General features: G+C 34.4%; 1 protein-coding gene across 21 annotated transcripts in view; it reads left to right on the forward strand.

Moving 5' to 3' along the window:
- The window catches only part of ERC1 (ELKS/RAB6-interacting/CAST family member 1), a 550,222-nt gene that overhangs the window by 233,690 nt on the left and 294,922 nt on the right, over window positions 1-21,610 (forward strand). For 16 of the 21 annotated variants that reach the window (XR_014313630.1, XR_014313631.1, XR_014313632.1 and 13 more), the window contains one exon: window positions 12,841-12,972. The exons of the other annotated variants lie outside the window; for them this stretch is intronic. Coding sequence is in view for 10 of the 16 variants with exons in the window: in XM_082738040.1 (XP_082594166.1) it covers window positions 12,841-12,972 (132 nt within the window). In the remaining 6 variants the exon portion in view is untranslated. The remainder of the gene's footprint in view (window positions 1-12,840; window positions 12,973-21,610) is intronic. 21 annotated transcript variants of the gene reach the window in all.

The following is a 21,610-nucleotide window of genomic DNA, read 5'->3' on the forward strand; positions in this document are numbered from 1 at the left end:
GGCTTTTTTTGAAATAGTGTTTCTATGTTTGCAATGCAGATGTTATTGTGTTCTCTATATTGTTTGATATCCTAAAGGCTTAATTTAATGTAGAATTTAGTTGAACAAGTTGATTGTTCTGAAAATTCGACCCAAACTGTAAAGCCATGATACGATAATATGGCTCTTTTGTTAGAGCTGATGTACTTTGACTAGTCTCTATCCCTCTAAGATATTAAGCTTACTTTTCACTCATTTTCCTTGCTGTCTTTTATTTATTACATATAAATTCATCAAATGCTTTCTAAGTGTAAAGTTCTATTGCTAGAGTTGGTTATAGTAGTGAAAAGTCTTATTTCCTGTCCTTCTGGAGCATACACCATAACGATAAAACTAACCAAGTAATAAGTAGAAATTATGGTAAATTAATTTGGGGGACTTGGGTTTAAAAATAATTCTGAACTCCTTAAGAATCAGTGATATCATCTAGAGGTAAACTATTAACAGAAGAACATGGAGTTAGAGATGAGCCCTGAAGGTCCTCAGTAGATAAAGATGGGGTTAGGTGGGAGAAGGTGGTGTTTGAAAGGAAACAAATGAAAAGACCAGTTGAGGTGGGACGGAAAAGGAGACTAAGGCATTTTGGAAGGCAAGAGAGAAGATTGTCTCCAGAGAGGGAGTAAATACTTCTTGCTAATGGTGCTGAGAGGCTGAGAATGAGGACAGCATAGTTGAGTGGTGTGGTCCATTGTATTCAAAATGGTCAAGAGCAGTGGTGGTCTTGGGTTAAAGTAAATAGATGTCTTCATACCGTATTGACCTTGGTGATAGTTAAATAGTCCTATGTTGATGCAGACACTTCCCCTGAACAATTTTTCTGTCACACACTCACCAAAATTACTGTCCTAAGGTCACAAGGTCTTTGTAATGTCTTTCTTGGGTATATACATAACTAATGTTAAGACTTGATTATACGATGGTTAAGGTGTTTTTAGTATGATCCATACATATGTTTAAACTATTCTACAATTCCAGTTGATATTCACAAATATAGGACATGAATGATAAAAGCAATGCAGTACATATTCGCAATGAGTCTTTCCTATTATCATGTTTTTTAATTATAGTGCCTCTTCCCTTGATATTCAGCATTTAATTTTGCCGAATTTTGTTTTCCTTATTCAAGATCTTAGCTCTGTGTTAAATTAGTTCTGAGTTGTTTCATTAATGTTTTTTGTAAGCTGTATTTTACTTTACTTGGCTAAATAAGACTTCAGTATAATCTGTAGTTGTCCTCAGTAAACATTTATTGAGTGCCTATTATGTAATTGTCACTGTGCTGAGTGCTGTGATATGCTGGATATGTTAAAAGGAGTGTTATTGTACAGTTTATGAACTACAGTAATTGCTGTATAAAAAACTGAAACTAGGCAAACCCCAACAAGGGCTTCTTCCTTCCTAAATAAACATTATATGAAAGCATAATTTTGCTGATTTGACTGATGGTGATGTTGCGATTAGAAAAACTCTCTGTTGAAAGCCTGCCCATCTTCTGAGGTTCAGATCAAATGCTCCTCCCTTTTGTGCACCCTGCCTAAACCCTCGCAGTTGGAATTAATCAGGCCCTGTGTTGTAAATCTATTAGACTTTGTTTCTGCTTTGATTTCAGAGCTTATTTTCGCTTACTTTGTATTATATACTAATAATTTGTGTGCTGTTTCTCCCACATATTTGAGTTTGGGAACCAGGTTTTGGTACATTGTACTTAGTCAATTCTCTCTAAAAGTGTTTATTTATTTCAGTGGCATCAAGAGATGTCCAGAACCCTCCTTGTTCACAGGCATTTTAGCTTGGCCTTTGGAGTCTCCCATCAGCCAAACCTTTATTTCTAACCTATTTTTTAGGTGAGATACTTACTAGCATAGCTACTGTATCCTAGAGAAGCCGATAGTGTTTATGTTTCTTAAGTACGGTTTATTGATTTTCTAATCTATGCTCTTTTTCTTACACAGAATCCTTTCTCTTTTGGATTTCCAGTTTTACCACCTAAAGATTCTGGCTTAAAATTAACCTTTGTTGATCATCTCTACATTCTGTTTTGTTATTATTTTATTCCTTGTTCCTCAGCCTGTATGTTTAATTGTGCTATATTGTTTTTTACTTTTTAATGTTATAATTATTCCTGTGTGATTTAATCACTTCTCTTCTCGACTAGTTTCTATCTGCCTTAGGTTAAGGGCTATTTAAACATTTCTTTTCAGAAATATTGAAATAATGTTTTAGGTAGGTAACCATCATTAAGTGCAGCTATCATTGTTATAAATAATAAAATATAAAGATTTAGTTACAAATTAAAAATTAAAATTCTTAAAAATTTAATTGAAAAATTAAAAATTTTAAAAAACCTTGTATGATGCTACAACATTTAGCATCCTAGTATTCTCTAAAATTTCATTGGTTACCCTTTAAGGAGTTCCCATATTTTAACAAAGGAAATATTCGGGTTTTTACCTTAAATATTTTTTTTCTTTAAGCAATAACACTCACTTTGTCTTTTGGCAAAACTTCGGTTTTAGTCATAATCTAATAAGACAAAGGAGTCTGAAACAGGGAGGGGTGAGAAGCTCATATCAGTAGTAGTTTAGTGCTTTGTTTTTATTTATAACAAAGATAAGTATTTGAATTTAACCTTGAGAGAGGCTACCATCACAGAGATTAATGGGGCTGCTGAAAGAACACTGCAGCTCTTGTGAGTCAGCTCTCCTGAGACCAATGAATATTAAGAATAAAGTTCAAAGAAAGTGAAAACAACAGAAATAGAGATAGGGAAACTTTACATGTATTTAGGCATATTCTCTTTTTAGATGCATTATCGGTGAAACATTTGTGTTTTTCTTTAAAATTTGATTGGATTTGCTCTGTCAAAAATAATTTTTCCGGGGCGCCTGGGTGGCTCAGTGGGTTAAGCCGCTGCCTTTGGCTTGGGTCATGATCCCAGGGTCCTGGGATCGAGCCCTGCATCGGGCTCTCTGCTCAGCAGGGAGCCTGCTTCCTCCTCTCTCTCTGCCTGCCTCTCTGCCTGCTTGTGATCTCTCTCTGTCAAATAAATAAATAAAATCTTTAAAAAAAATTTTATATAAAAAATAATTTTCCATTTTAGCAAGAGATTTTTTTTTTTCCTTTCTGAAATGAAGACTACTTATCTTTGGTTTTCACATTGGCCATGGGGATACTTATTTAAGAAAACCTTTAAAAAAAATTAAGAGTGTCTGATACCTTTCTAGAAATACTATGGGATGCGTCATCTGATTAGATACCTCTGATCTATTAACAATGTTCTTGTAAAAATCAATTTTGGTTTCTTAACAGACATTCTCGGCCTCTTTAAATATTTAATCCTGTATTATTTCTTCCTCTTTAATTAATTTTTTTTCTTGGCAAGAAAGTTCTTTTTTCTGTCTTGAGTATGGGCATAGGTGGGGTTTTATGATGTTCTCGGCAAATATTAAGTAGAGTTAGGGATTACACTGGAAGAGTATACATACAGATAGCATCCATTTTAACAACCTTTTGCATAGTTGATGGAATTAACTTGAAATTTGGTTTTCCTACAGGTGAAGCACCTACTCAAATTGTTGGCATGTGTGTGATTTTTTAAAGCTTTTAGCCCAAACTGTGCTGCTTTTTATCATTTAGAAAAAAGCAAAACAAGTCATAAAATCATTTTAAGGAACTCTACAGTGTTGAAATGGACTCTATAGATACTTTTCTTTGGCCAAAATTCAGTTCTGTTTGGTAGCCAGTGAAGGTAAGAAGGAGTGTTTATTGATAATATTCATGTGTAGGTAGCCTACTGAGCTGCTTCCTGCTGTTAAATTAGACCTATTCTATGGAAACCATTAGCCAACACCCTTTTAGCTTATTACAAGAATTCTCTCCCTAAAATAATGAGTAGTTAAAGTTACATCTGGCACTAAAATTCTTACAAGTACTGTGTCCTCACTTCAGTGAAATGAATGGTTTAGTCCTTTCTTTTGTGTTGTGGAAACCTCTCTTTTATATTTGGAAAGTGAAGTCTCTGAGAAGATTTTTTTTATTTTTGAGAGAGCAGAAGCAGGTATTATGTATCCCCTTTGCCAAGACCTCAAAGACAAAGGTCATTCTCTTATGGACCACATCAGTTGTTTATTATTTTAAGTAAAAGACTATCTTTGGGTTTTTGGTAAAGGCTTTGAAAATGTATGCTTGTTGTTTTTATAAACGTTATTGATCAGAGGAGATGTGTAGTAAGATCAGGCAAAGCCTATGTCCTTGCTCAAGTTTCTGATACCCAGCTCCCAGAATTTTTAAGATAAGAACCTGGCTTGTCTACATGGATATTTGTACAATATGCTCTGTAAAAATTATTTTATATGTATATATTTCTGTTTCTTTAATGAAACCCATCTGCTCTTGTTCGACTTTGATTTTTAACTATTAAGGTCGTTAACAGAGTTCTCTAAAACGGGAGATATTTGAGGGACTTTGGACAGAAGGGGGAAGAAAATATCTTTAAATTTTGACCCCAAGCATTTCTTTAAAATAAAAAGTAGTTGGTGTATAATCAGTTTCTGTGTCTGTGTTAGGCTAGCTTTCTTTTCTTAAAATTGACTTTATCAATGCATCTGGCTTCAATTTTTTCCCCTCAGTAAGCATATGAGTAGTTAGTAATTGAATTCTGACATGTTGAATGATTTAAATGAAATCTTCTGCTATGTGTGTATGCTTGCGGGATGGGGAAAAGGGAGGAAGAATAAGCAGTGGGGTGGAGAGTAATAAAGAATTACTGTCTCTTTACATTAAGGATAGTGGATAGCAGTTAACATTAATATCTTTCAGAACATGTTAAAGCCTTTTTGGTAAGTGGTGTTTACTCCATAAGAAGTAGCTCTTAATATTAACCCAAAGAAATGACCTCCATAATCATGGCAGAGTTCAAGTTGGATGGGTGAACAGGGGAGGCTGGGTTACCTTGGATAATCTGTGGGAGATCTGCTACTGACAAAGGGAAAGTTTAATAAGATCTGTCATTATCAAATGATTTCTTTTTAGGTTACTGTAGTATTGAACCTTTTTCCCTTTTAATTTTGATGGTGATATTTGAAGAGAACAAAAAATTATTTTTTAACTGCTGCATTGTTTGTTTGTTTTGCCTTCACTGTTCTTATTGAATGTTTGGTTTGAGGGAAAGGCAGTGGAGACTAGAGTCTAACAGCTGCAGTCGTATGTAGTTGATGTTGACAGAGCTAATGCCAAGAAGCAAAGTTCTTGAGTGTCAGTAGTTGTCATATGGGATTTGCTAGAATCCGGTCTTCTTGTTAATGTATGTTAATGTGTCACAGCTTTTGCCCTAATTTCTCGATTAGTAGAAGTCTTCTTATTTAAGGATATGAGGAATTTTTTGGTAGCTTCCCACTTCCTCTGTCCCTTTACCATCCGCCCAGAACTAGTCACACAAACCTCCTGTTTTGAACCCTATACTCTGTAAATGAAGTGGTCTTATTTAACCTTATTTGATAAGTGTAGTTGGCATAGTAAGTAGGTTTCAGCACCTAATTTAGGTGTAGGAAAACTGGTCTGTGTTAGTTTTGATGCGTGCAAACATAATTTGTAGCAGTTGAAGTAAAATTCTAAAGATACTGCTTTCATTTTAGGTGATAAGAACTATTTAAAATGGTGAAGCATGTTCCTTTCCTGTCTACAGATAGATTTTAAGTGAGTTACAGTACATGTCTAAATTTTGGGTTGCCTAAATTGGTTAAACAGAGTGAAATTCCAAGTTACAGTAGGTGAATGAAATTCAAATTTCTTTCTCTATCTAGTTTTCGCCCCCCCATCCAATGCTGCCAATTTGATATTCTTCTAAATAATGAGGGCTAGAAAATTGGATAGCTCCAAACAGTACAAATAATTCACCTCTTTGTAATTTTGAATTAGACTTGGTTTTTGCTAAATTTTATGATTTTTTTTTTTTTTTTTTTTTGCCTCTCAAGAGTAAAATCAATTTTAATGAAAATTCATAAAGGAACAATTTAAGGAGGGTCTTTAGTCAGTGGGGGCCAACAAGTCCAGGAATACTTCATTCTCATAATTACCTTAAAAATGGGTTTATTCCTCAAAGAGCATCACTAAAATATGAAGACTGAATTTATTAAATAACTTCTATTATATATAGCTCTTTAAACATCTACCAAGTAATTTTTTTTTAGTTGACCTCTCATTGATTGGTATATCATTGAGTATTCTTAGTACTGAACCACTAACAAATTGAATTGGAATCCTCATCATTTTTACCTTAATCATAAGAAAATATTTCATTAGAACACAATCCAATTGCAAGTTTTATTCTGAATAATTTGTGACAAAAGGCATATTTTGCTCATCTTATATCCAGTGGATATCCCAATTTTGTGTAGTATCTTTAATCTCTGCCTTTTACATTTTAGGTAATCTAGTGTAATTCGGTTCCATTTCAATATAAACTCATAAAAAATGTTCTTTCTGGTAAAGACCCTGTTATCCTAACAGGTATTTTTCTGTCAGGCGCAGTTGTGATAATCACTGTTTTCATGCCCCATTGCTTTGTTGATAATTTAGTTTTCTTATGCTGGAAGTATACTCTAGCATACTACGATAATCATCTTCGAAGATGGCCCCAGATCATCCTTACCTCCTGGTGTTCAAGCCCTTGTGTAGTTCTCTCCCACATTGTATCAGGATTAGTCTGTGACCAATAGAAAACATCAGAAGTAGAAGTATGTAACTTCTGAAGCTAGATCATAAAAGATACTGCTGCGTCTGTCTTGTTTTTTTGGGTCACTTGCTATGAGGAAAGCCAGGCGCCATATCATAATGACACTCAAGTAGCCCTGTGGAGAAGAAAAGAGGCCCCTTGCCAATAGCTATCACCAACTTGCCAGCCATGTAAGTGGAAACAGGACCAAATCCTGACTGACATATTGACTGTGACCCCACAAGAGACCCTGAAACCAGAACTGTTTGGCTAAGCTGTTTTTGAGTTTTGGACCTACAGAAGCTGTGCATGATAAAAAAAAAAATGTTCACTGTTATTTTAAGCTGCTACATTTTTAGGCAATTTGTTATATAACAGTAAACAACTAATACAGGTACTTTATATCCTATGTATTAAAGTGATATGCCATATATTGAATTTTTTTCCTTGAAATCCAGTTTGTTTTTCTCTGTTGGGAGAAAGTTAATGCTATTTGAATTTGTTTTATTAATGTTACCAATGCAGGACCTTTCAGTGCTTTAGATTGTTAGAATTTTAGGCAGTTTGTCATAAGGATTCTTACCTATGTAACTCGTATTTCTATGTTAATGGGCTCTGAGCTAAGGAAAGAGATGAACTTATTTTCTTTTAAAACTTTTATTTATTTGACAGAGCGAGAGAGCACAAGCAGGGGGAATGGGAGAGGGAGAAGCCGGCTCCCCACTGAGCAGGGAACCCAATGCAAGGGTCAATTTCAGGATCCCAGGATCATGACCCAAGTTAAAGCAAATACTTGACTGACTGAGCTACCCATGCACCCCAAGAGAAGTATTTATAACATGTGTTCTAGTTATTGCTGTGTTGTCCAGCAAAAATAGAAATGTGGGTACATATATAATTTTCAATTTTCTAATGGCTTCATTTAAAAAACTAAAAGGAAACTTAATAATTTTAATAATGTTCTTTATTGAATTCAGTATATCCAAAATATTATCATTGCAACATATAATCAATGTGAGGATTATCACGTGACTTTTTTGGTACTGTCTTCAAAATTTATTGTGTATTTATGGCACATCTCATTATTTGTGTTGTCTAATACAGTAACCACATGTGGCTGTATTAGACAACACAAATAATGTATTTGCTGTATTAGACAACACAAATAATGTATTTGCTATAACTGTATTAGACAACTCAAATAATGTATTTGCTGAAGATGTTATTGCAGGCTAAAGCAGCAAGTCTTAGAATGGCAGGACTACCTCATGATTTATCTTAAAGACTGGTGTATGTGGGCTTTTTAAAAGAGAAAATAGAATTAAATGTGTATAGCATATAGTCAGAGCCTTAGGATGTATCTGGTATAATCACTGTCACTATCTGAGCGACCAAGAAGCACTTCCCAGGGGTTTTTTCACATCCCCTTACTTCCTCCAGCCTTGTGTTAACAAAAGCAGAAGTATATGAACTCCTTTGTGTTTTGCAGTTTCTGAAAGTGCTATACCTTACTGACATTTTATTGGCTTACACATATTTGGAGAAGTGGGTGATAACTGTCACTTTTTCTACTTAAAGTTTAGGCGTTGAATAGAGATTTTTCTCTTTGTTCAAACCAAAATACACCGTTAAGTGTAGTGTAAATGAGCAGTTCTGTCACTAGAATTTTGTGTCAAACTCTATCACCAAAATCTACTCAACTACTGTTTTCATAAGTATTAAAAGAAGAAGAAGAAGAAGAAGAAGGAGAAGAAGAAGAAGAAGAAGAAGAAGAAGAAGAAACTATTTGCACAGAAAGGGGGATGGGAACAATTTTCAAAGCTCTTGGCTTGGTGCTGTGTCTTACACATATGCTATTGGTATATTTATGCATTAGGTATTTTCAGAATAATAGCAGAACTTACTGGAATATTTTATCTCTTTAAAAAAAGTTCTTATTTAGAATATTCCATGGTTACCTAAAGACTGGAAAAGAATTTGTCATAATTTTGACCTGCTATGCAAATTATTTGCATGACGAAATTCAACTTTTGAACAAAAAACTGAGGAAGAGAGTGACTTGAAATTCATATATTCTTTTCACCATTGGCACTGTCTTGAGATACATTTGCCCAGTCTTTTCTCTTTCCAGTAAATAGTTAGACCATATGTTTATAGTATCCATACCTGAAATAGTCACCACATTTTTAACTATTTCCAGAAATTCAGTATTCTTATTTATTTGCATTATCTGCTTTTCTTTCTCAACATTTTAAAATTTGATTTTGAATTTTTTTCTAACAGTGCTTATTTATATAATTTACAAAGTGACATAATACTGCATCGCTTATAAAAGTGATAGTCCTCTAACTCATTCTTGTCTAACCTAGATTCCTACTCCCCTGAGACAAGCATGCTTTCACCCCGTTTTCTTGTTTCTAATACTGTTTAACACTTCCACCTCTCCAAATGACATTTTTTGACTGTTGTCTTCTTATTTGGACATTAATTATATACTGACTTCTTACTATGAATGATGAGGAATTAGCCTTTCTAAGCAAGTCACCACACACTTCCCTCTTTCCGTCTTTTTTTTTTTTTTTTTTTTTTAATTTGAGAGAGAGGCAGTGAGAGAGAACATGAGCGAGGAGGTGGTCAGAGAGAGAAGCAGACTCCCGGTGGAGCTGGGAGCCCGATGCGGGACTCGATCCCGGGACTCCAGGATCATGACCTGAGCCGAAGGCAGTCGTCCAACCAACTGAGCCACCCAGGCGTCCCCCGTCTTTCTAATATAAGTTTTACATTATTCTGTCTCAGTCACATAGTATATTATGATTACATTTCCTTTACTGTACTTTTAGTTTTTCCTGGTGGTAATAATAGCATTGGGTTTTTTAATTTGTTTTATTATTTATTTGTATACATATCTCCAGTTTATTCCCAAATTCCTTTTTCCTACTATAACATTCCTCTCAATGTTGCTAATTACAGAATTCATAAACCCTTACTTATTAACCTCATAATCAGTTCATCCACTGTTTTTTCTTGGAAATACCTTTCCTTGGGTTTCTATCCTCTCCTGTGAATTCTCTTTATTCTCTAGGCTTCTGGTTACCCTGAGGTTCCCTTCACTACTCATTTATGGTAGATATCCTTTTTTTTGGGTCCCATGTCTTCCTCTTTCTAGATTGACTTCTTAAGTTTGATGGACCACATCCCTAGTAGCTTTCTGAGATAGTCTGTGATTTTAAGATTTTGATTTTGCATTTTTCCCTTACATTTGATTGATAGTTTGGATATAGAATTCTAGATCAGAAAGCATCTTTCCTTCAGAGTTTTGAAGGCATTACTTCAGTTGTCTTCTGATTCTTTGTTTTACATAAGAAATTCCAGTGATTTCCAATTTTTTATTCTTTGTGGACAATCATTTTTGGCCTCTTTAAAACTTAAAAATCTTTTCTCTAGTATTCTAAACTTAAAAAAAAAAGGTAGAATACCCATATTATAGTCTAAGTATAATAAATGTATTTAATCTTCAGTGAAAGTGTAAGAAAAAGGAAGGCTCATTATAAATATGATCTAGCAGTGTGCTTAGGACCTCAGTATTTGTAGAACTAAATGATTCTATTCATTCCTGGCATTGGCTCAATATTTTATTAAATAAAAAAGATTCAAGGTGTGTAATTCAGTACAAAGAAAACTTCCTTGGTTTACCTTAGCAGGTATCTATTAAGATTTTGAAAATAAGACTGGAGCCACATTTTACTCACTAGATGGATTAAGTAGTTATAGACTTTGTTGGTCTTGGTGTTGAATGTGATGAGAATATTCGCTGTCTTCATTCTTTTGTTACTACCCTGGTTTAATACAGCTTTCTTGGACTGCATGGTTCCATATGTTATTTTACATTGATTTCAAATTGTATTGTAAGTTATGTAATTTAAAGTATTTCATAAATAATATTTTAACAGTTTTCTGATTTTTATTTGTGGTATTTCTTTTGTTCTTTGTCCTTATTATGGACACGGATTTTGAGCCATCTTTACCATTAAGTCCAGAAAGTTTTCTTAAATAAATGGCCTTGTACACAGAGCTCATCGGATAGACTTTAATTTTTGTGCTGGTTTTGATGAAACTTTCAGTATGAAAACTGATTTTCTGGATTATGACAGATTACTAAATATCCTCTCTCTAAAAAAAGTTTTACTGATAAAGCCACAAGGCTATTTTTCAGCCAGTGCAGAAAAGCAGATAATCCTGTTTGTTTGTAATAGGTTCTGGGAAGTCATCTGGGATAAGTTTTTCAGCCTCAGTTTAGGTTAGAATAACAGAAGCCTCTCAGGAGATCTCTCAAAGACAGTGTTAAGAGTAAAGAATATCACAGACTGGACAAAAACATAATAATATTGTGTTATTCAGAACCAGTTGTTAATGGGAAGCATTTGTGTTTCTTTTTGCTTATAGCAATCTGTAATTCAGAATCCCATGTTACTACAAATAAAGTTATTCATTGGAATTTTTGAGAGGACTAAATTCACTGACAATTGCATCTGTCTCTTTCCACATAATCCTTCTGTTACATTTCATATTCTTTGAATCAAAAGGAACTATGTTGGACTTTGTTTCTATTGTCCTTCTCTGCTTGGCATTGTTTTAGAAATGTCCCACAGTAACTTCAGCAGTTTTGGAAGCTGCACTTTGCTGCTCACAGCAGGCCACCTGGAAGCCTTAAGATTTCAAGAAAAAACATTTTTTGATATAGCTAAACTGCCCTTATAAGAGAACCTTACTTATGGGGCTAAATCAGGTTATTTTATAACATTTTCTCCTAGAAAAATGAACACTTAAAAACAAATGAATGTGCCATACATTACTGAAATGTGAATATTTTTTAATCTCATCTTTTTTTAGTTGAGAAAAATGAGAACAAAAGATTTATCAACTTTTGATTATGAAAGATGTTAAATAGTAAGATATTCTTTCAGTGCTAGGAGAAAAGTCTGATTTACCTTTGACAGATTTCCAGTTCTGGATTTCTGAAGACAAGGTTGTTTGAAAGGACTTTCTGTGCCTTACACTTAAAAAGTGAACTACAGTCTAATTAAAGGAGAGTTGCATAGATGAATGACAAAATCCTGTGATATCTTTTACTGATATGAGTATTCTGAAAGTTGGAGAGTGTTTCAGCAACTCTTGTTCTTTTGTTTTTAATTTAATTGTATTAGTAAAAGATAGCACTTTAGAATCTTTCGGTTCTAGAAAAATTTCAAGAGAAAATGCTTAATAATAACCTGATGCATCTAATTCTTAATACTGCTTGAACTCTGCTTCATTTACCTTTTTTATTTTAAGATCTTTCCTTTCTTACATGTTCTTACATGTTCAAAATCTGTAGGATTTTGTCTTTCTTTTAGGAATCCATATTTGCCTTCCCAGGAGTTAATTTTTAAACTTATTTAGAATATCAAGGTTAGTGGGAATTGGTTGGCTAACTAAATTACTCATCTTCAGCCTGATCACTTATATCCAGTGACCATTTTTTGTTTTCTCTAGGAGATTAAGAGAAACCTTTGATGTCTTAAAATCATTAGGAAACTACTTTCTTTTTCATTTTTTTTTCTTAATTTTGCTGACAGTTGTCTGTGTGAAGAATATAATCTGAAAAATCATGCTATTTAACTTTCTCATCAAGGCTGAACGTTGTAGGGAGAGAATGTTTTGATATTAAGTCTTATTACTTAGGCTTCATCAAAGCTGGCTGAAAGCCCAGTTTAGAAAGTAATTCAGAAACAGCTTTGTGTTTTTAAGTAATCAAGCCCTTGCTGCCTATGCTGTTTAACACAGTTTTAGTCTCTCTGTTTACAGAGAACAAATCCGTCACTAATTTCTCTTGCTTAACTAACTTGACCTTTTGCTCTTAATAATATACTTCAACCTCCTACTATACTTCTTTTCTTCCCTTGTTCTTTGCTCTGTGAAGATATCTTTCTGGCTTGGATTTACTTCTGGAGGGAAGGATATTTAATAAGCAAATAGTCCTTTCTTGATAAATAGTCTCTCCTTGGGTTAACTAATTAGTCTACTTCACCTAGTCTTCCATCGTTTTCCAGGACAGTCTCCGTAAGAAGGATGACAGGATTGAAGAGCTGGAAGAAGCACTAAGAGAAAGTGTACAGATAACTGCAGAGCGAGAAATGGTGCTGGCACAAGAGGAGTCAGCCAGGACCAGTGCTGAAAAACAGGTCTGCAATTTCATACAGTTACTGGCAATGCTGCTGGTTAAACACAAGGTAAAACCCAACCAGTATAGTATAGGTCAACTGTACATATGTTCAGAGGGTTTCGAAAGCACTTCATCAGGTGTAAGTACTTAAACCTAAAAAAGAATTGAAATAAGAGAATTGCATAAGAACGAATTGAAATAAAAGAATTGTGTAAGAACGACTCATGTTAAGAGTCAATGCATTAATAAATTGGGGTTTATTTCACATATATGGGTGTGGTATATGCTCTTGTATCTGGTGAGATGGAATGGAATTTGTCTGTTGTGAGACTGGTCACAATCTTGATTTTAAATTGAATGGGAAAACACATTTCTGAGTTAAAATGTTAAATTTAAATAACAGTTTATTTTATACCCTGCCTTGTTCAAAAGAACAGTTAAAGTTATCACAAGATATTAACAAGGTTAGTAGCAAGTATGAAGGACATAGTTATCATGGGACTTGAGAGCCCCAGAGCAGCATGTCTCAGCCCTGAAGTGACTTGCTAAAGACTTCTGCTGCTGTGTGTGTGGTGTTTGCTTTATATAGTTTTTACGTCTTTTAGATCCCTGTACACTTGCTTTTGACTTTTTGTTAGGATGGATAAGTAAAATTGGGAAATGTGAATGGAAGAAATAGTTCTAACAAGAGAAGGCTCTGATCTCAGTTCCTAGTGTGAGTGTGATTGGAGGTTTTGAATGTCCCTTAGAGATTCATGGCATGTAATTTTTTGTTATTGTTTCCTTTCCATTTCTTTGTTGGAGAACTATATGTGCTAAAAAGGTAAAAAATTCAATGAGAGGGTAACCTGAATCTTTTGGGGAACCCTCATGATGAGACCGACCCCCTGTGGTCTTGTGAGTTAAGGTAGTTGCACAGCAAGGAAGTAGGGTACATTTTCAAAGGAGACATGATGTAGTGTGTGCCATAAGGGAGTCCCTTCGTAACTGTGTTAGGATGAGGATATGCTTTCTTTAGTGCTAAATATAGAAAGAAAGACAAACTGATAATTTTTAGTCAAACTGAAGAAAAATGGAACTTTTCACAGTCTTTCAGTGCCCTGTTCCTACATAAATGCCTTATTCACTTCTAATTTGAGTATTTCCGGAAATAGAGTGAAATAGAGCTTAGGTAGTAGAGAGCTTCAGAGAAGGGATGGGGACAGTCATTGATCCAGGGTGAAGAGGGATTTTCTTTTATCTTGATTTACCTTTTTTATATTCTTACCTTTATTTTCAAAATGTCCCTATTTTTTTTATTTTTCTTTAAAGATATTTTCTGCTTGGGGATCGTTATTTAGTGACAGGTCTTACATATCATGTAGAAATGTTGGCCATTGATGATTATACATCATGTCATTATGGCATATAAATTGCATATAAATTGCTTTTTAATTTTAAAATGTCTTCTTGTGTGAACTAGTTATAATTTGCTTTTTGGGGGGTTGATTTTTATATATTTATGCATTTATGTAATATTTAAAACAGACTTATTTTAGATCAGGTTTTTTTGTTTTGTTTTGTTTTGGTTTATAGTTTACAGAAAAGTTGAGCAGAAAGTACATGGAATTCCCATCTTTTCCTTCTTCCTCCTCAGTTTTCCCTATTGTTAACATCTAGCATTGGTGTGATAGATTTATTAGAATTGATGAGCCAGTATTGATACATTATTAACTGGTCCATAGCTTAAATTTTGGTCTGCCTTTCATCTCCTACAGTTCTGAAGGTTTTGCCAAATGTCTGATGTCATATATTCACTGTAACAGTATCATGCAGAATAGTTTAATTGCCCCAAAGATCCTCTGTGCTCCACTTGTTTGTCTTTCCTCCATCTCCCCAATCCTTATCTTTTTCCTGTCTCCATAGTTTTTCCTTTTCTAGAATGTCATATAGGTGGAATAACAGTATGTAGCCTTTTCTAACTGAGTTTTTCCATTTAGCCTTGCACATGGTTCTTCCAGGTCTTTTGGTGGCCTGATAACTCCTTTTGTTTTACTTCTGAGTAATTTTCCATTGTATAGACATGCCACAATTTGTTCCTTCACCTGTTGAAGAACATCTTGATTACTCCCAATGTTTGGCAATTATGGATAAAGGTTCTGTGAACATTTACGTGTAGGTTTTTGTATGGACATAAATTATCAACTCCTTTAGGTAAATACCTGGGAATTACTGGATTTTTTGATAAGACTATAGTTAGCTTTGTAAGGAACTGTGAAACTATCTTCCAAAGTGGCTATATGTAATTTGCTTTTAATTGCATGCTTTTTCTTTTTCTCTTTCCTGTTTATCTTTTTTCCACCATTCTGCTACTCACTGCCTTTCTGAAGCTGTTGAATGAAATATTGCATGAGACCAGTCATTTGGGCTCTAGGTGGTTTAAGGTATGAAGAAGCTGTTTTCATATTTGTATTTCTGAGGCCGTGTAACCTTCATCCACTGTCCCCTCCTGCTGTCATCTTCTGTTCTTATTTTTATCTTTTTCCATCCTTTAACTCCACTGTTAATTTTACTGATGCATATTAATTGTATATAATACCAAGGTACTCTACAGATACTTATTTTAAATATCTTAAATGGGTAAAGCTTTTTTTGGCTGGGGATTTTATTCTTATTATCTATTCAGGTTCAGAAATTATCTCTTATCTAAATTTAGCCTCTGAGAAGAAATAACTCCCTGTGATAGAAGGAGGATATCTATATCTCTTGATTTCTTGAAGAGCAAAGCAAAATTGTTTGGGAATAATTTCTTTTAACTAAAATAAAATACAGAGCCTTTTAAAGTTTGAGAGGGGAAAACTCACAAAAGAAAAAAATTTCTTCTTATAGGATCCCCTTATAGTTTCTTTATTCCCAATACTACATGCTGTTCCATATTGAGCCCATGCCCCAAATGAGAAATTGTGTAATGATCCCACGAAGGAAGATGTCCTAAAGCCTCTGTTGTCAAATGGAGAGATGAAAGTGAATAATCCCATGAGGGCAGTCCCAGGGGCTCTGTTTACTTTAGCTTTGTGCTTTTCTACATGGATTTTCTTCTTCTGAAACTTACCTCTGCTCAAGTTTTAGCAGGTTTTGTGTTTTGTTGGACGTGAGAGTCCATTTTCTTAAAATGAGACTAGAGTAGAATCTGTTCTCTAAAGTCTCAGGATTCTGAGGAGGTAGGGAGCAGCATCTGTAGTTCAGCAGTGCTGCTATCAACTTAAATTTAAATGCAGTACGTGCATGGAGTACTGGGTGTTATCCGCAAACATGAATCATGGAACACTACATCAAAAACTAATGATGTACTGTATGGTGACTAACAAAATAATAAAATTTAAAAATTAAAAAAAAAACCTTAAATTTTTGAAATGCTTTTTTTTTCTTTTACTTAAAAAGAATGGTTTAAATATCTTCGCTAAGAGTAAGTTTATTTTTTGAAGAACCTTTTTGCCAACTATATTGCTAACTAAAGTTTTGAAAAATGCTTCTCAAGTAATATGGTATTTTTTTGTGGCTCAGTAAGCTGGGTTTCTATCTGTTCCTGAAGAGTATTTCTTTTTTTGAGCAGTGATAAAGATATATCCTCTCAGTATAACTGAAATTTGCACATGAATTCTAACTTTTATTTTTATGTAAAAGCTGATTTTTAATAGTGTTACTCATTTTTTAAATTGCCATTTTTGATGATATTTGGCTTGAATGTTAAATATAAATTTTGACCTAGAAGATAGTAAGGTTTTACCTATGATTTGCAAGTAGTTATGGAACAATGAGCATTTTTTAGGGTTATATCCTCAACCCCCCCCCCCACATCTGTATTTTAAATATTGTGCATTCCAATAATTAAAATCACTTGAATAGCAAAAATGGCAATCTGATTAAACGGCACATTATAGCTTAACAGGACATGTTGGACCCACTTGATTTTTTATTCTGAATCTCACAGAATACCCAGCTGCTTCTTTTAGTGTTTAACTTCTTTTCCTTCCCTTGGCCTTCACTGCCAGTAGTTCTTGATTCTTTACTGTGAAAAGGGGCAGTAGAGTCACTTAAATTTGATCCAGTCTCTTTGCGTCTTACAAAATTAAATAGCTAAAAAGAAGTAAAATAAGAAGGCAGTGCTAATGGCATGTATGGTACATATTGGTGGCACATGCTTCATTATGATTCGCTTGTTTGCTTCTCGGTTCCATTGTTACTTTTGAAGGCAGTGGATTTTTTTCTTGCGTTTCTATCTTCTTCAGTTTCACCTTAATCAAATTTCTGATCCTCAGCCATGTCTGGTTTGTTAGACACAGTCGTGGAGGAAATGGAGCGAGGTGCAGGAGTGAGTGGGGTCCAGACTGCAACTGGCAACTGCCAGGTGTCCCATTTTTTTTTCCTTCTTAAAGATTCATTAAATTCTCTATTGGCTGCGAATCAATTCCATCAGTTTTATAGCATTTATCACCATGATACCCAAATACTTTCTAAACAGAACAAGTTCCCACTACTGAAGCATCACTAGTAACTGGGTAGCCTGTAGAAGATGATGTGTGCTAATAAAACTATAGTTGTACTCTCCAGTACTTCCCATGGCCTTCTTACTTTTAGCTGTTCCCAGAGTTGACAGTTTATTCTTTGGCCATATAATCATAGTCCTGTACTGGTCTGAACATTTGTAGTAAGCTATATTTCTCATTTTTTTAATTAAATGGCAGTAATGCTCAGAAAATAAAATAATGATCCTTTTACTAATGCTACTCTTTCTGCAAACATTTATTGGCTACCTTGTAGTTTTGCAGATATTACACTAGGTGCTGGAAATAGAAAGGTAATAAAAACAGTCTCTGCCTCAAGAAGTTAATTGTTTATTTGGAAAGACTGAAGAATGAACCTATAATTATGGTTCAGTTTGATAAGTGCCGTGGTAGTGATCTGAATAGAGAGCATTAACAGTAGAAGAGGAGGAGCAGGCATACAGGCCCGATCGGAGAGGTGCATAGAAGGCTTCCTGGAGGAAGTGACTAATGCATGGGCTGAGTCTTAAGAAGAAAGAACTAAGCAAAAAGGAGGTGGAAAGATATTGACCATAGTCCATATAGAGGGATCAATATATGTGAAAGCTGGAAGCCTCGGGAATCTTTAAATAGCGGTTAGTAGCTATAGTTCAGGATAAATATGTATGCCACAATCTGTGGGAAGGAGGGGAATGTTACAGTCTGATCATGCTGAAGCATGTTTAGTCAGATGTTGTGCTCCAGCATTTAATTTTATGATCAAGGCAGTGGAGAACTATTGAAGCATTTTAAATACGTAACAATATTTTATCAGGAGTTTGCTTCCTCATTCATTCATTCATTCATCCATTCATTCAGCAGATCTTTATTGAGCCTCCAGGGGTCTCTGGTAGTCTGGGATAATATATCATGGTGTAGAAAGCAGCTGTGGTCTCTCCCTTGAGAAAGCTTATAGTCTGCAGAGGGACACAGACACTAATCCAACAAAAAAACCATTTAATCACAAGTTACCACGAAGTACTGTAAAAAATTGAAAATAGGTTTTCTATAATTTGGTGGAATTTGGAGAGGATAGAACTTATTTTTAATTGAGTGCTCAGAGAGGGTCCTCTGATAAAGTAACATTTAATCTGGGTCTTGAAGTGTGAGAAGCCTGCCATGTGAAGAATGGGGAGGAATCAGTGTTTGTGACGGCAGTAAGGTGGAAAGAACTGGACATGTGTGAGGATGACTGGTATGACTTGGGGGGTAAGAGCACCGCAAGGCATGCGGGGCCTTAGGTAAGGGGTGGTCAGGAGTTGGCATTTTTTTTTAAGTGGTTTTTTTGTTTGTTTGTTTGTTTGTTTTTTACAGAGATTACAAGTAGGCAGAGATGCAGGTAGAGAGAGGAGGAAGCAGGCTCTCTGCTGAGCAGAGAGCCCGATGCCGGGCTCCATCCCAGAACCCTGGGATCATGACCTGAGCCAAAGGCAGAGGCTTTAACCCCCTGAACAACCCAGATGTCCTGATCTGGGATTTTTTTTAAGAATGGTAGAAGCCATTAAAGAGGTTTAATCAGTGCATGACATCCACTGATTATGTTTTTAAAAGACTGTCTGGCTGCTAGTTGGAAAATGGATTCCACAAAACTAAGAATGAAGCAAGAAGATCAGATGAGTTATTAGAGTAGCCTAGGCCAGAGTTCTTCAAACTGAGGTACACATATATCTGGAGATGGCATGAACATTTTCCAAACGGATATATGGGCACAGGTGCCCAGCTTCTAAACATCCTTTTCCTTCAAATTGTTCTGCCTTAAAGGGCACCTAAGATGAGCAGATTCTTTTTACTTCCCTTTTCATAGTGTGCATCCCTCACTTTACAATAGGTGCATCTCTCCTGAATCTTAGTGTTTTATATTCCTCTAGGGAGGAAAACAAAACAACCCTGGAACAGTTACACACAGATAATTGCAAATATTGGCATTAAGAAGATGGATCAGAAAATTCAGATTGTTTATAATTCTTTGTTTTCAATAGAATTGGATAACCTAATTAAGTTGTCAGCTGATAGATAATTATAAATAATTTTTAATAATAGGCTACTGTGTGATTTGGTGCATATAATTCTGAAGGAGTGCAAAATATTGGGACATACTGCTATAAAACATTTCCTTCCATTCCTGTCTATTTATATAAAGGTTTCTTAGTCCTATGAAAAGGAAGCATGCAATAGAATTGATACTAAACCCTGAATGAGTAATACTCATCAAGGAATAGCTAAACTAATAAAAATTCCATTAATTTCATTAAGATAAGTATGTTTAATGATATGACACATTTTTAGTAAAATTTTACTTTTCACATTTAATATGTATTCTTTCAAAATATCACATATATAAGTTTTGATTGATAATATAATAATATAATATATTGATATATTAATCGATATATTATCGATTGATAATAATAATATAATAAAATAAATAATATAATAATATAATATATTTATATTTCAAATATAAAAATTGAAAGAATTTTTAATAGAGTTATGATGATAGGAAATGTTGTAAATATGAAATTTAAATTTATTTACATATCTTTGATGGAGAAAAGTATGAGAGAGGATTTATACAAACAGTCTAGCATAAAATAAATTACATCATTATAAAATTTTAGGAATAAATGGAACAAATACCAGGTTAAAGAGAAAAAGGAACACGTAAAATGTTTAATCACTTAAGAACAGTTTGTCTTTACAGTTTTTAAATAGATAAAAATATATATAAAGTCACCATAGTATTTATATTTAATTGGATACTTTCTTTTTAAAAAAAGAATGACACTTTATTTTTTGAAAATATTTAAAAATACCTAAGAAATCACATTCTTTGCAGTTCTTTGAACCTATGAGTTAAAAATAGATATCAGGTTTAAATTATAGTTATGTAAACTATTTTAGGAGGCATACTAACAAAGTCATGTAGGCTTCTGGTCTAGGCAAGAAACTGTAAATTAGGATGTAGGTGGGTAAATTGCATAGTGGCAGTGGGAATGGAGACAAGGAGATGGATTTAGAATGTCTTTTGGAAGTAGAGCTAAAAAGACTTGGTGAATTCCATCTATGGAATATGGTAAGGCTGAAGGAGAAAACAAAGATGATTTTCCAGTTACTGGCTAGACAACTGGATAGATGTTGGTTCCATTTTCTGAAAAGAGAAATCCTCAGGGAAATACTTGTTTGAGGATAAGAAAGAAATCATGCTAAAAAAGATAGTTATTATTAGTAGTAGTGGAATTATTACCACATCAGATGTATATATCAACCCAGTTTTCTCTTCTGAAATAAACTATCTGTATTCAATCAGATATTTCCAATTTAAGATTATGAGGATCAAACACAACATTTTTTAAAAAATTGTCTACTTCATGTTTACTTTGTACCTTTTTTCAGCTATTTCATTGACATCTCAACCTGAAGCCATCCAGATCCAGAACCCTTGATTCCTTGCCTTAAACCAGTTTTTCCCCAGGCCTTTTCATCTCATGTGAGAAAACACTCTTATCCTACAAATCTGAAATTAGTCATGGTGCGAGTTAGGAGAAGCAAGTCCAAGAAAGGCTGAAGTGATAGGTTAGGTACAGAGATTGTAAACTCTGGTTCAGAAAGCTACTCCAGAGGTTTGGGGAAGCTGTATTACATAGTGGCTAAGAAAGTGGGTTCTGGGTTAGAATCCTTGATTGGAATTATGGTTTAATCACTTAAAAATTATAATTGCAAACAAATTATTTCTGTGTCGATTCTCTGAGCTGTCAAAAATACTTACTGTAACTGCCACACCAAGGAGAGGTTATATGTATAAAGCACTTATAACAGAGTTGGCATATAGTAAGCACCTGGTAAACCTTAGTAGCTAAGGTTAAGTAGCTACGTAGGCTTCTCTTGTTACTACTGTGGCTCTTGATAGCACCAAGGAAAGAGGTTGCTGTCATCAGCAAACAGCCCCAGAGAAACTTAGTATCTACAGACCCCATCTTAGTGTCTTCAGTACTGGTGATAACCAGCTTTTTCTTAGAAGTTACCATTTGCATATATCAAGTTTTAATCCTTGGGACTTGAGGAAATTCTGTCCCCTGGCACTTCGCAGCCTAGAAT

This window comes from Mustela nivalis, assembly GCF_964662115.1.
Source record: "Mustela nivalis genome assembly, chromosome: 7".
In the NCBI taxonomy this organism is placed as follows: Eukaryota; Metazoa; Chordata; class Mammalia; order Carnivora; family Mustelidae; genus Mustela; species Mustela nivalis.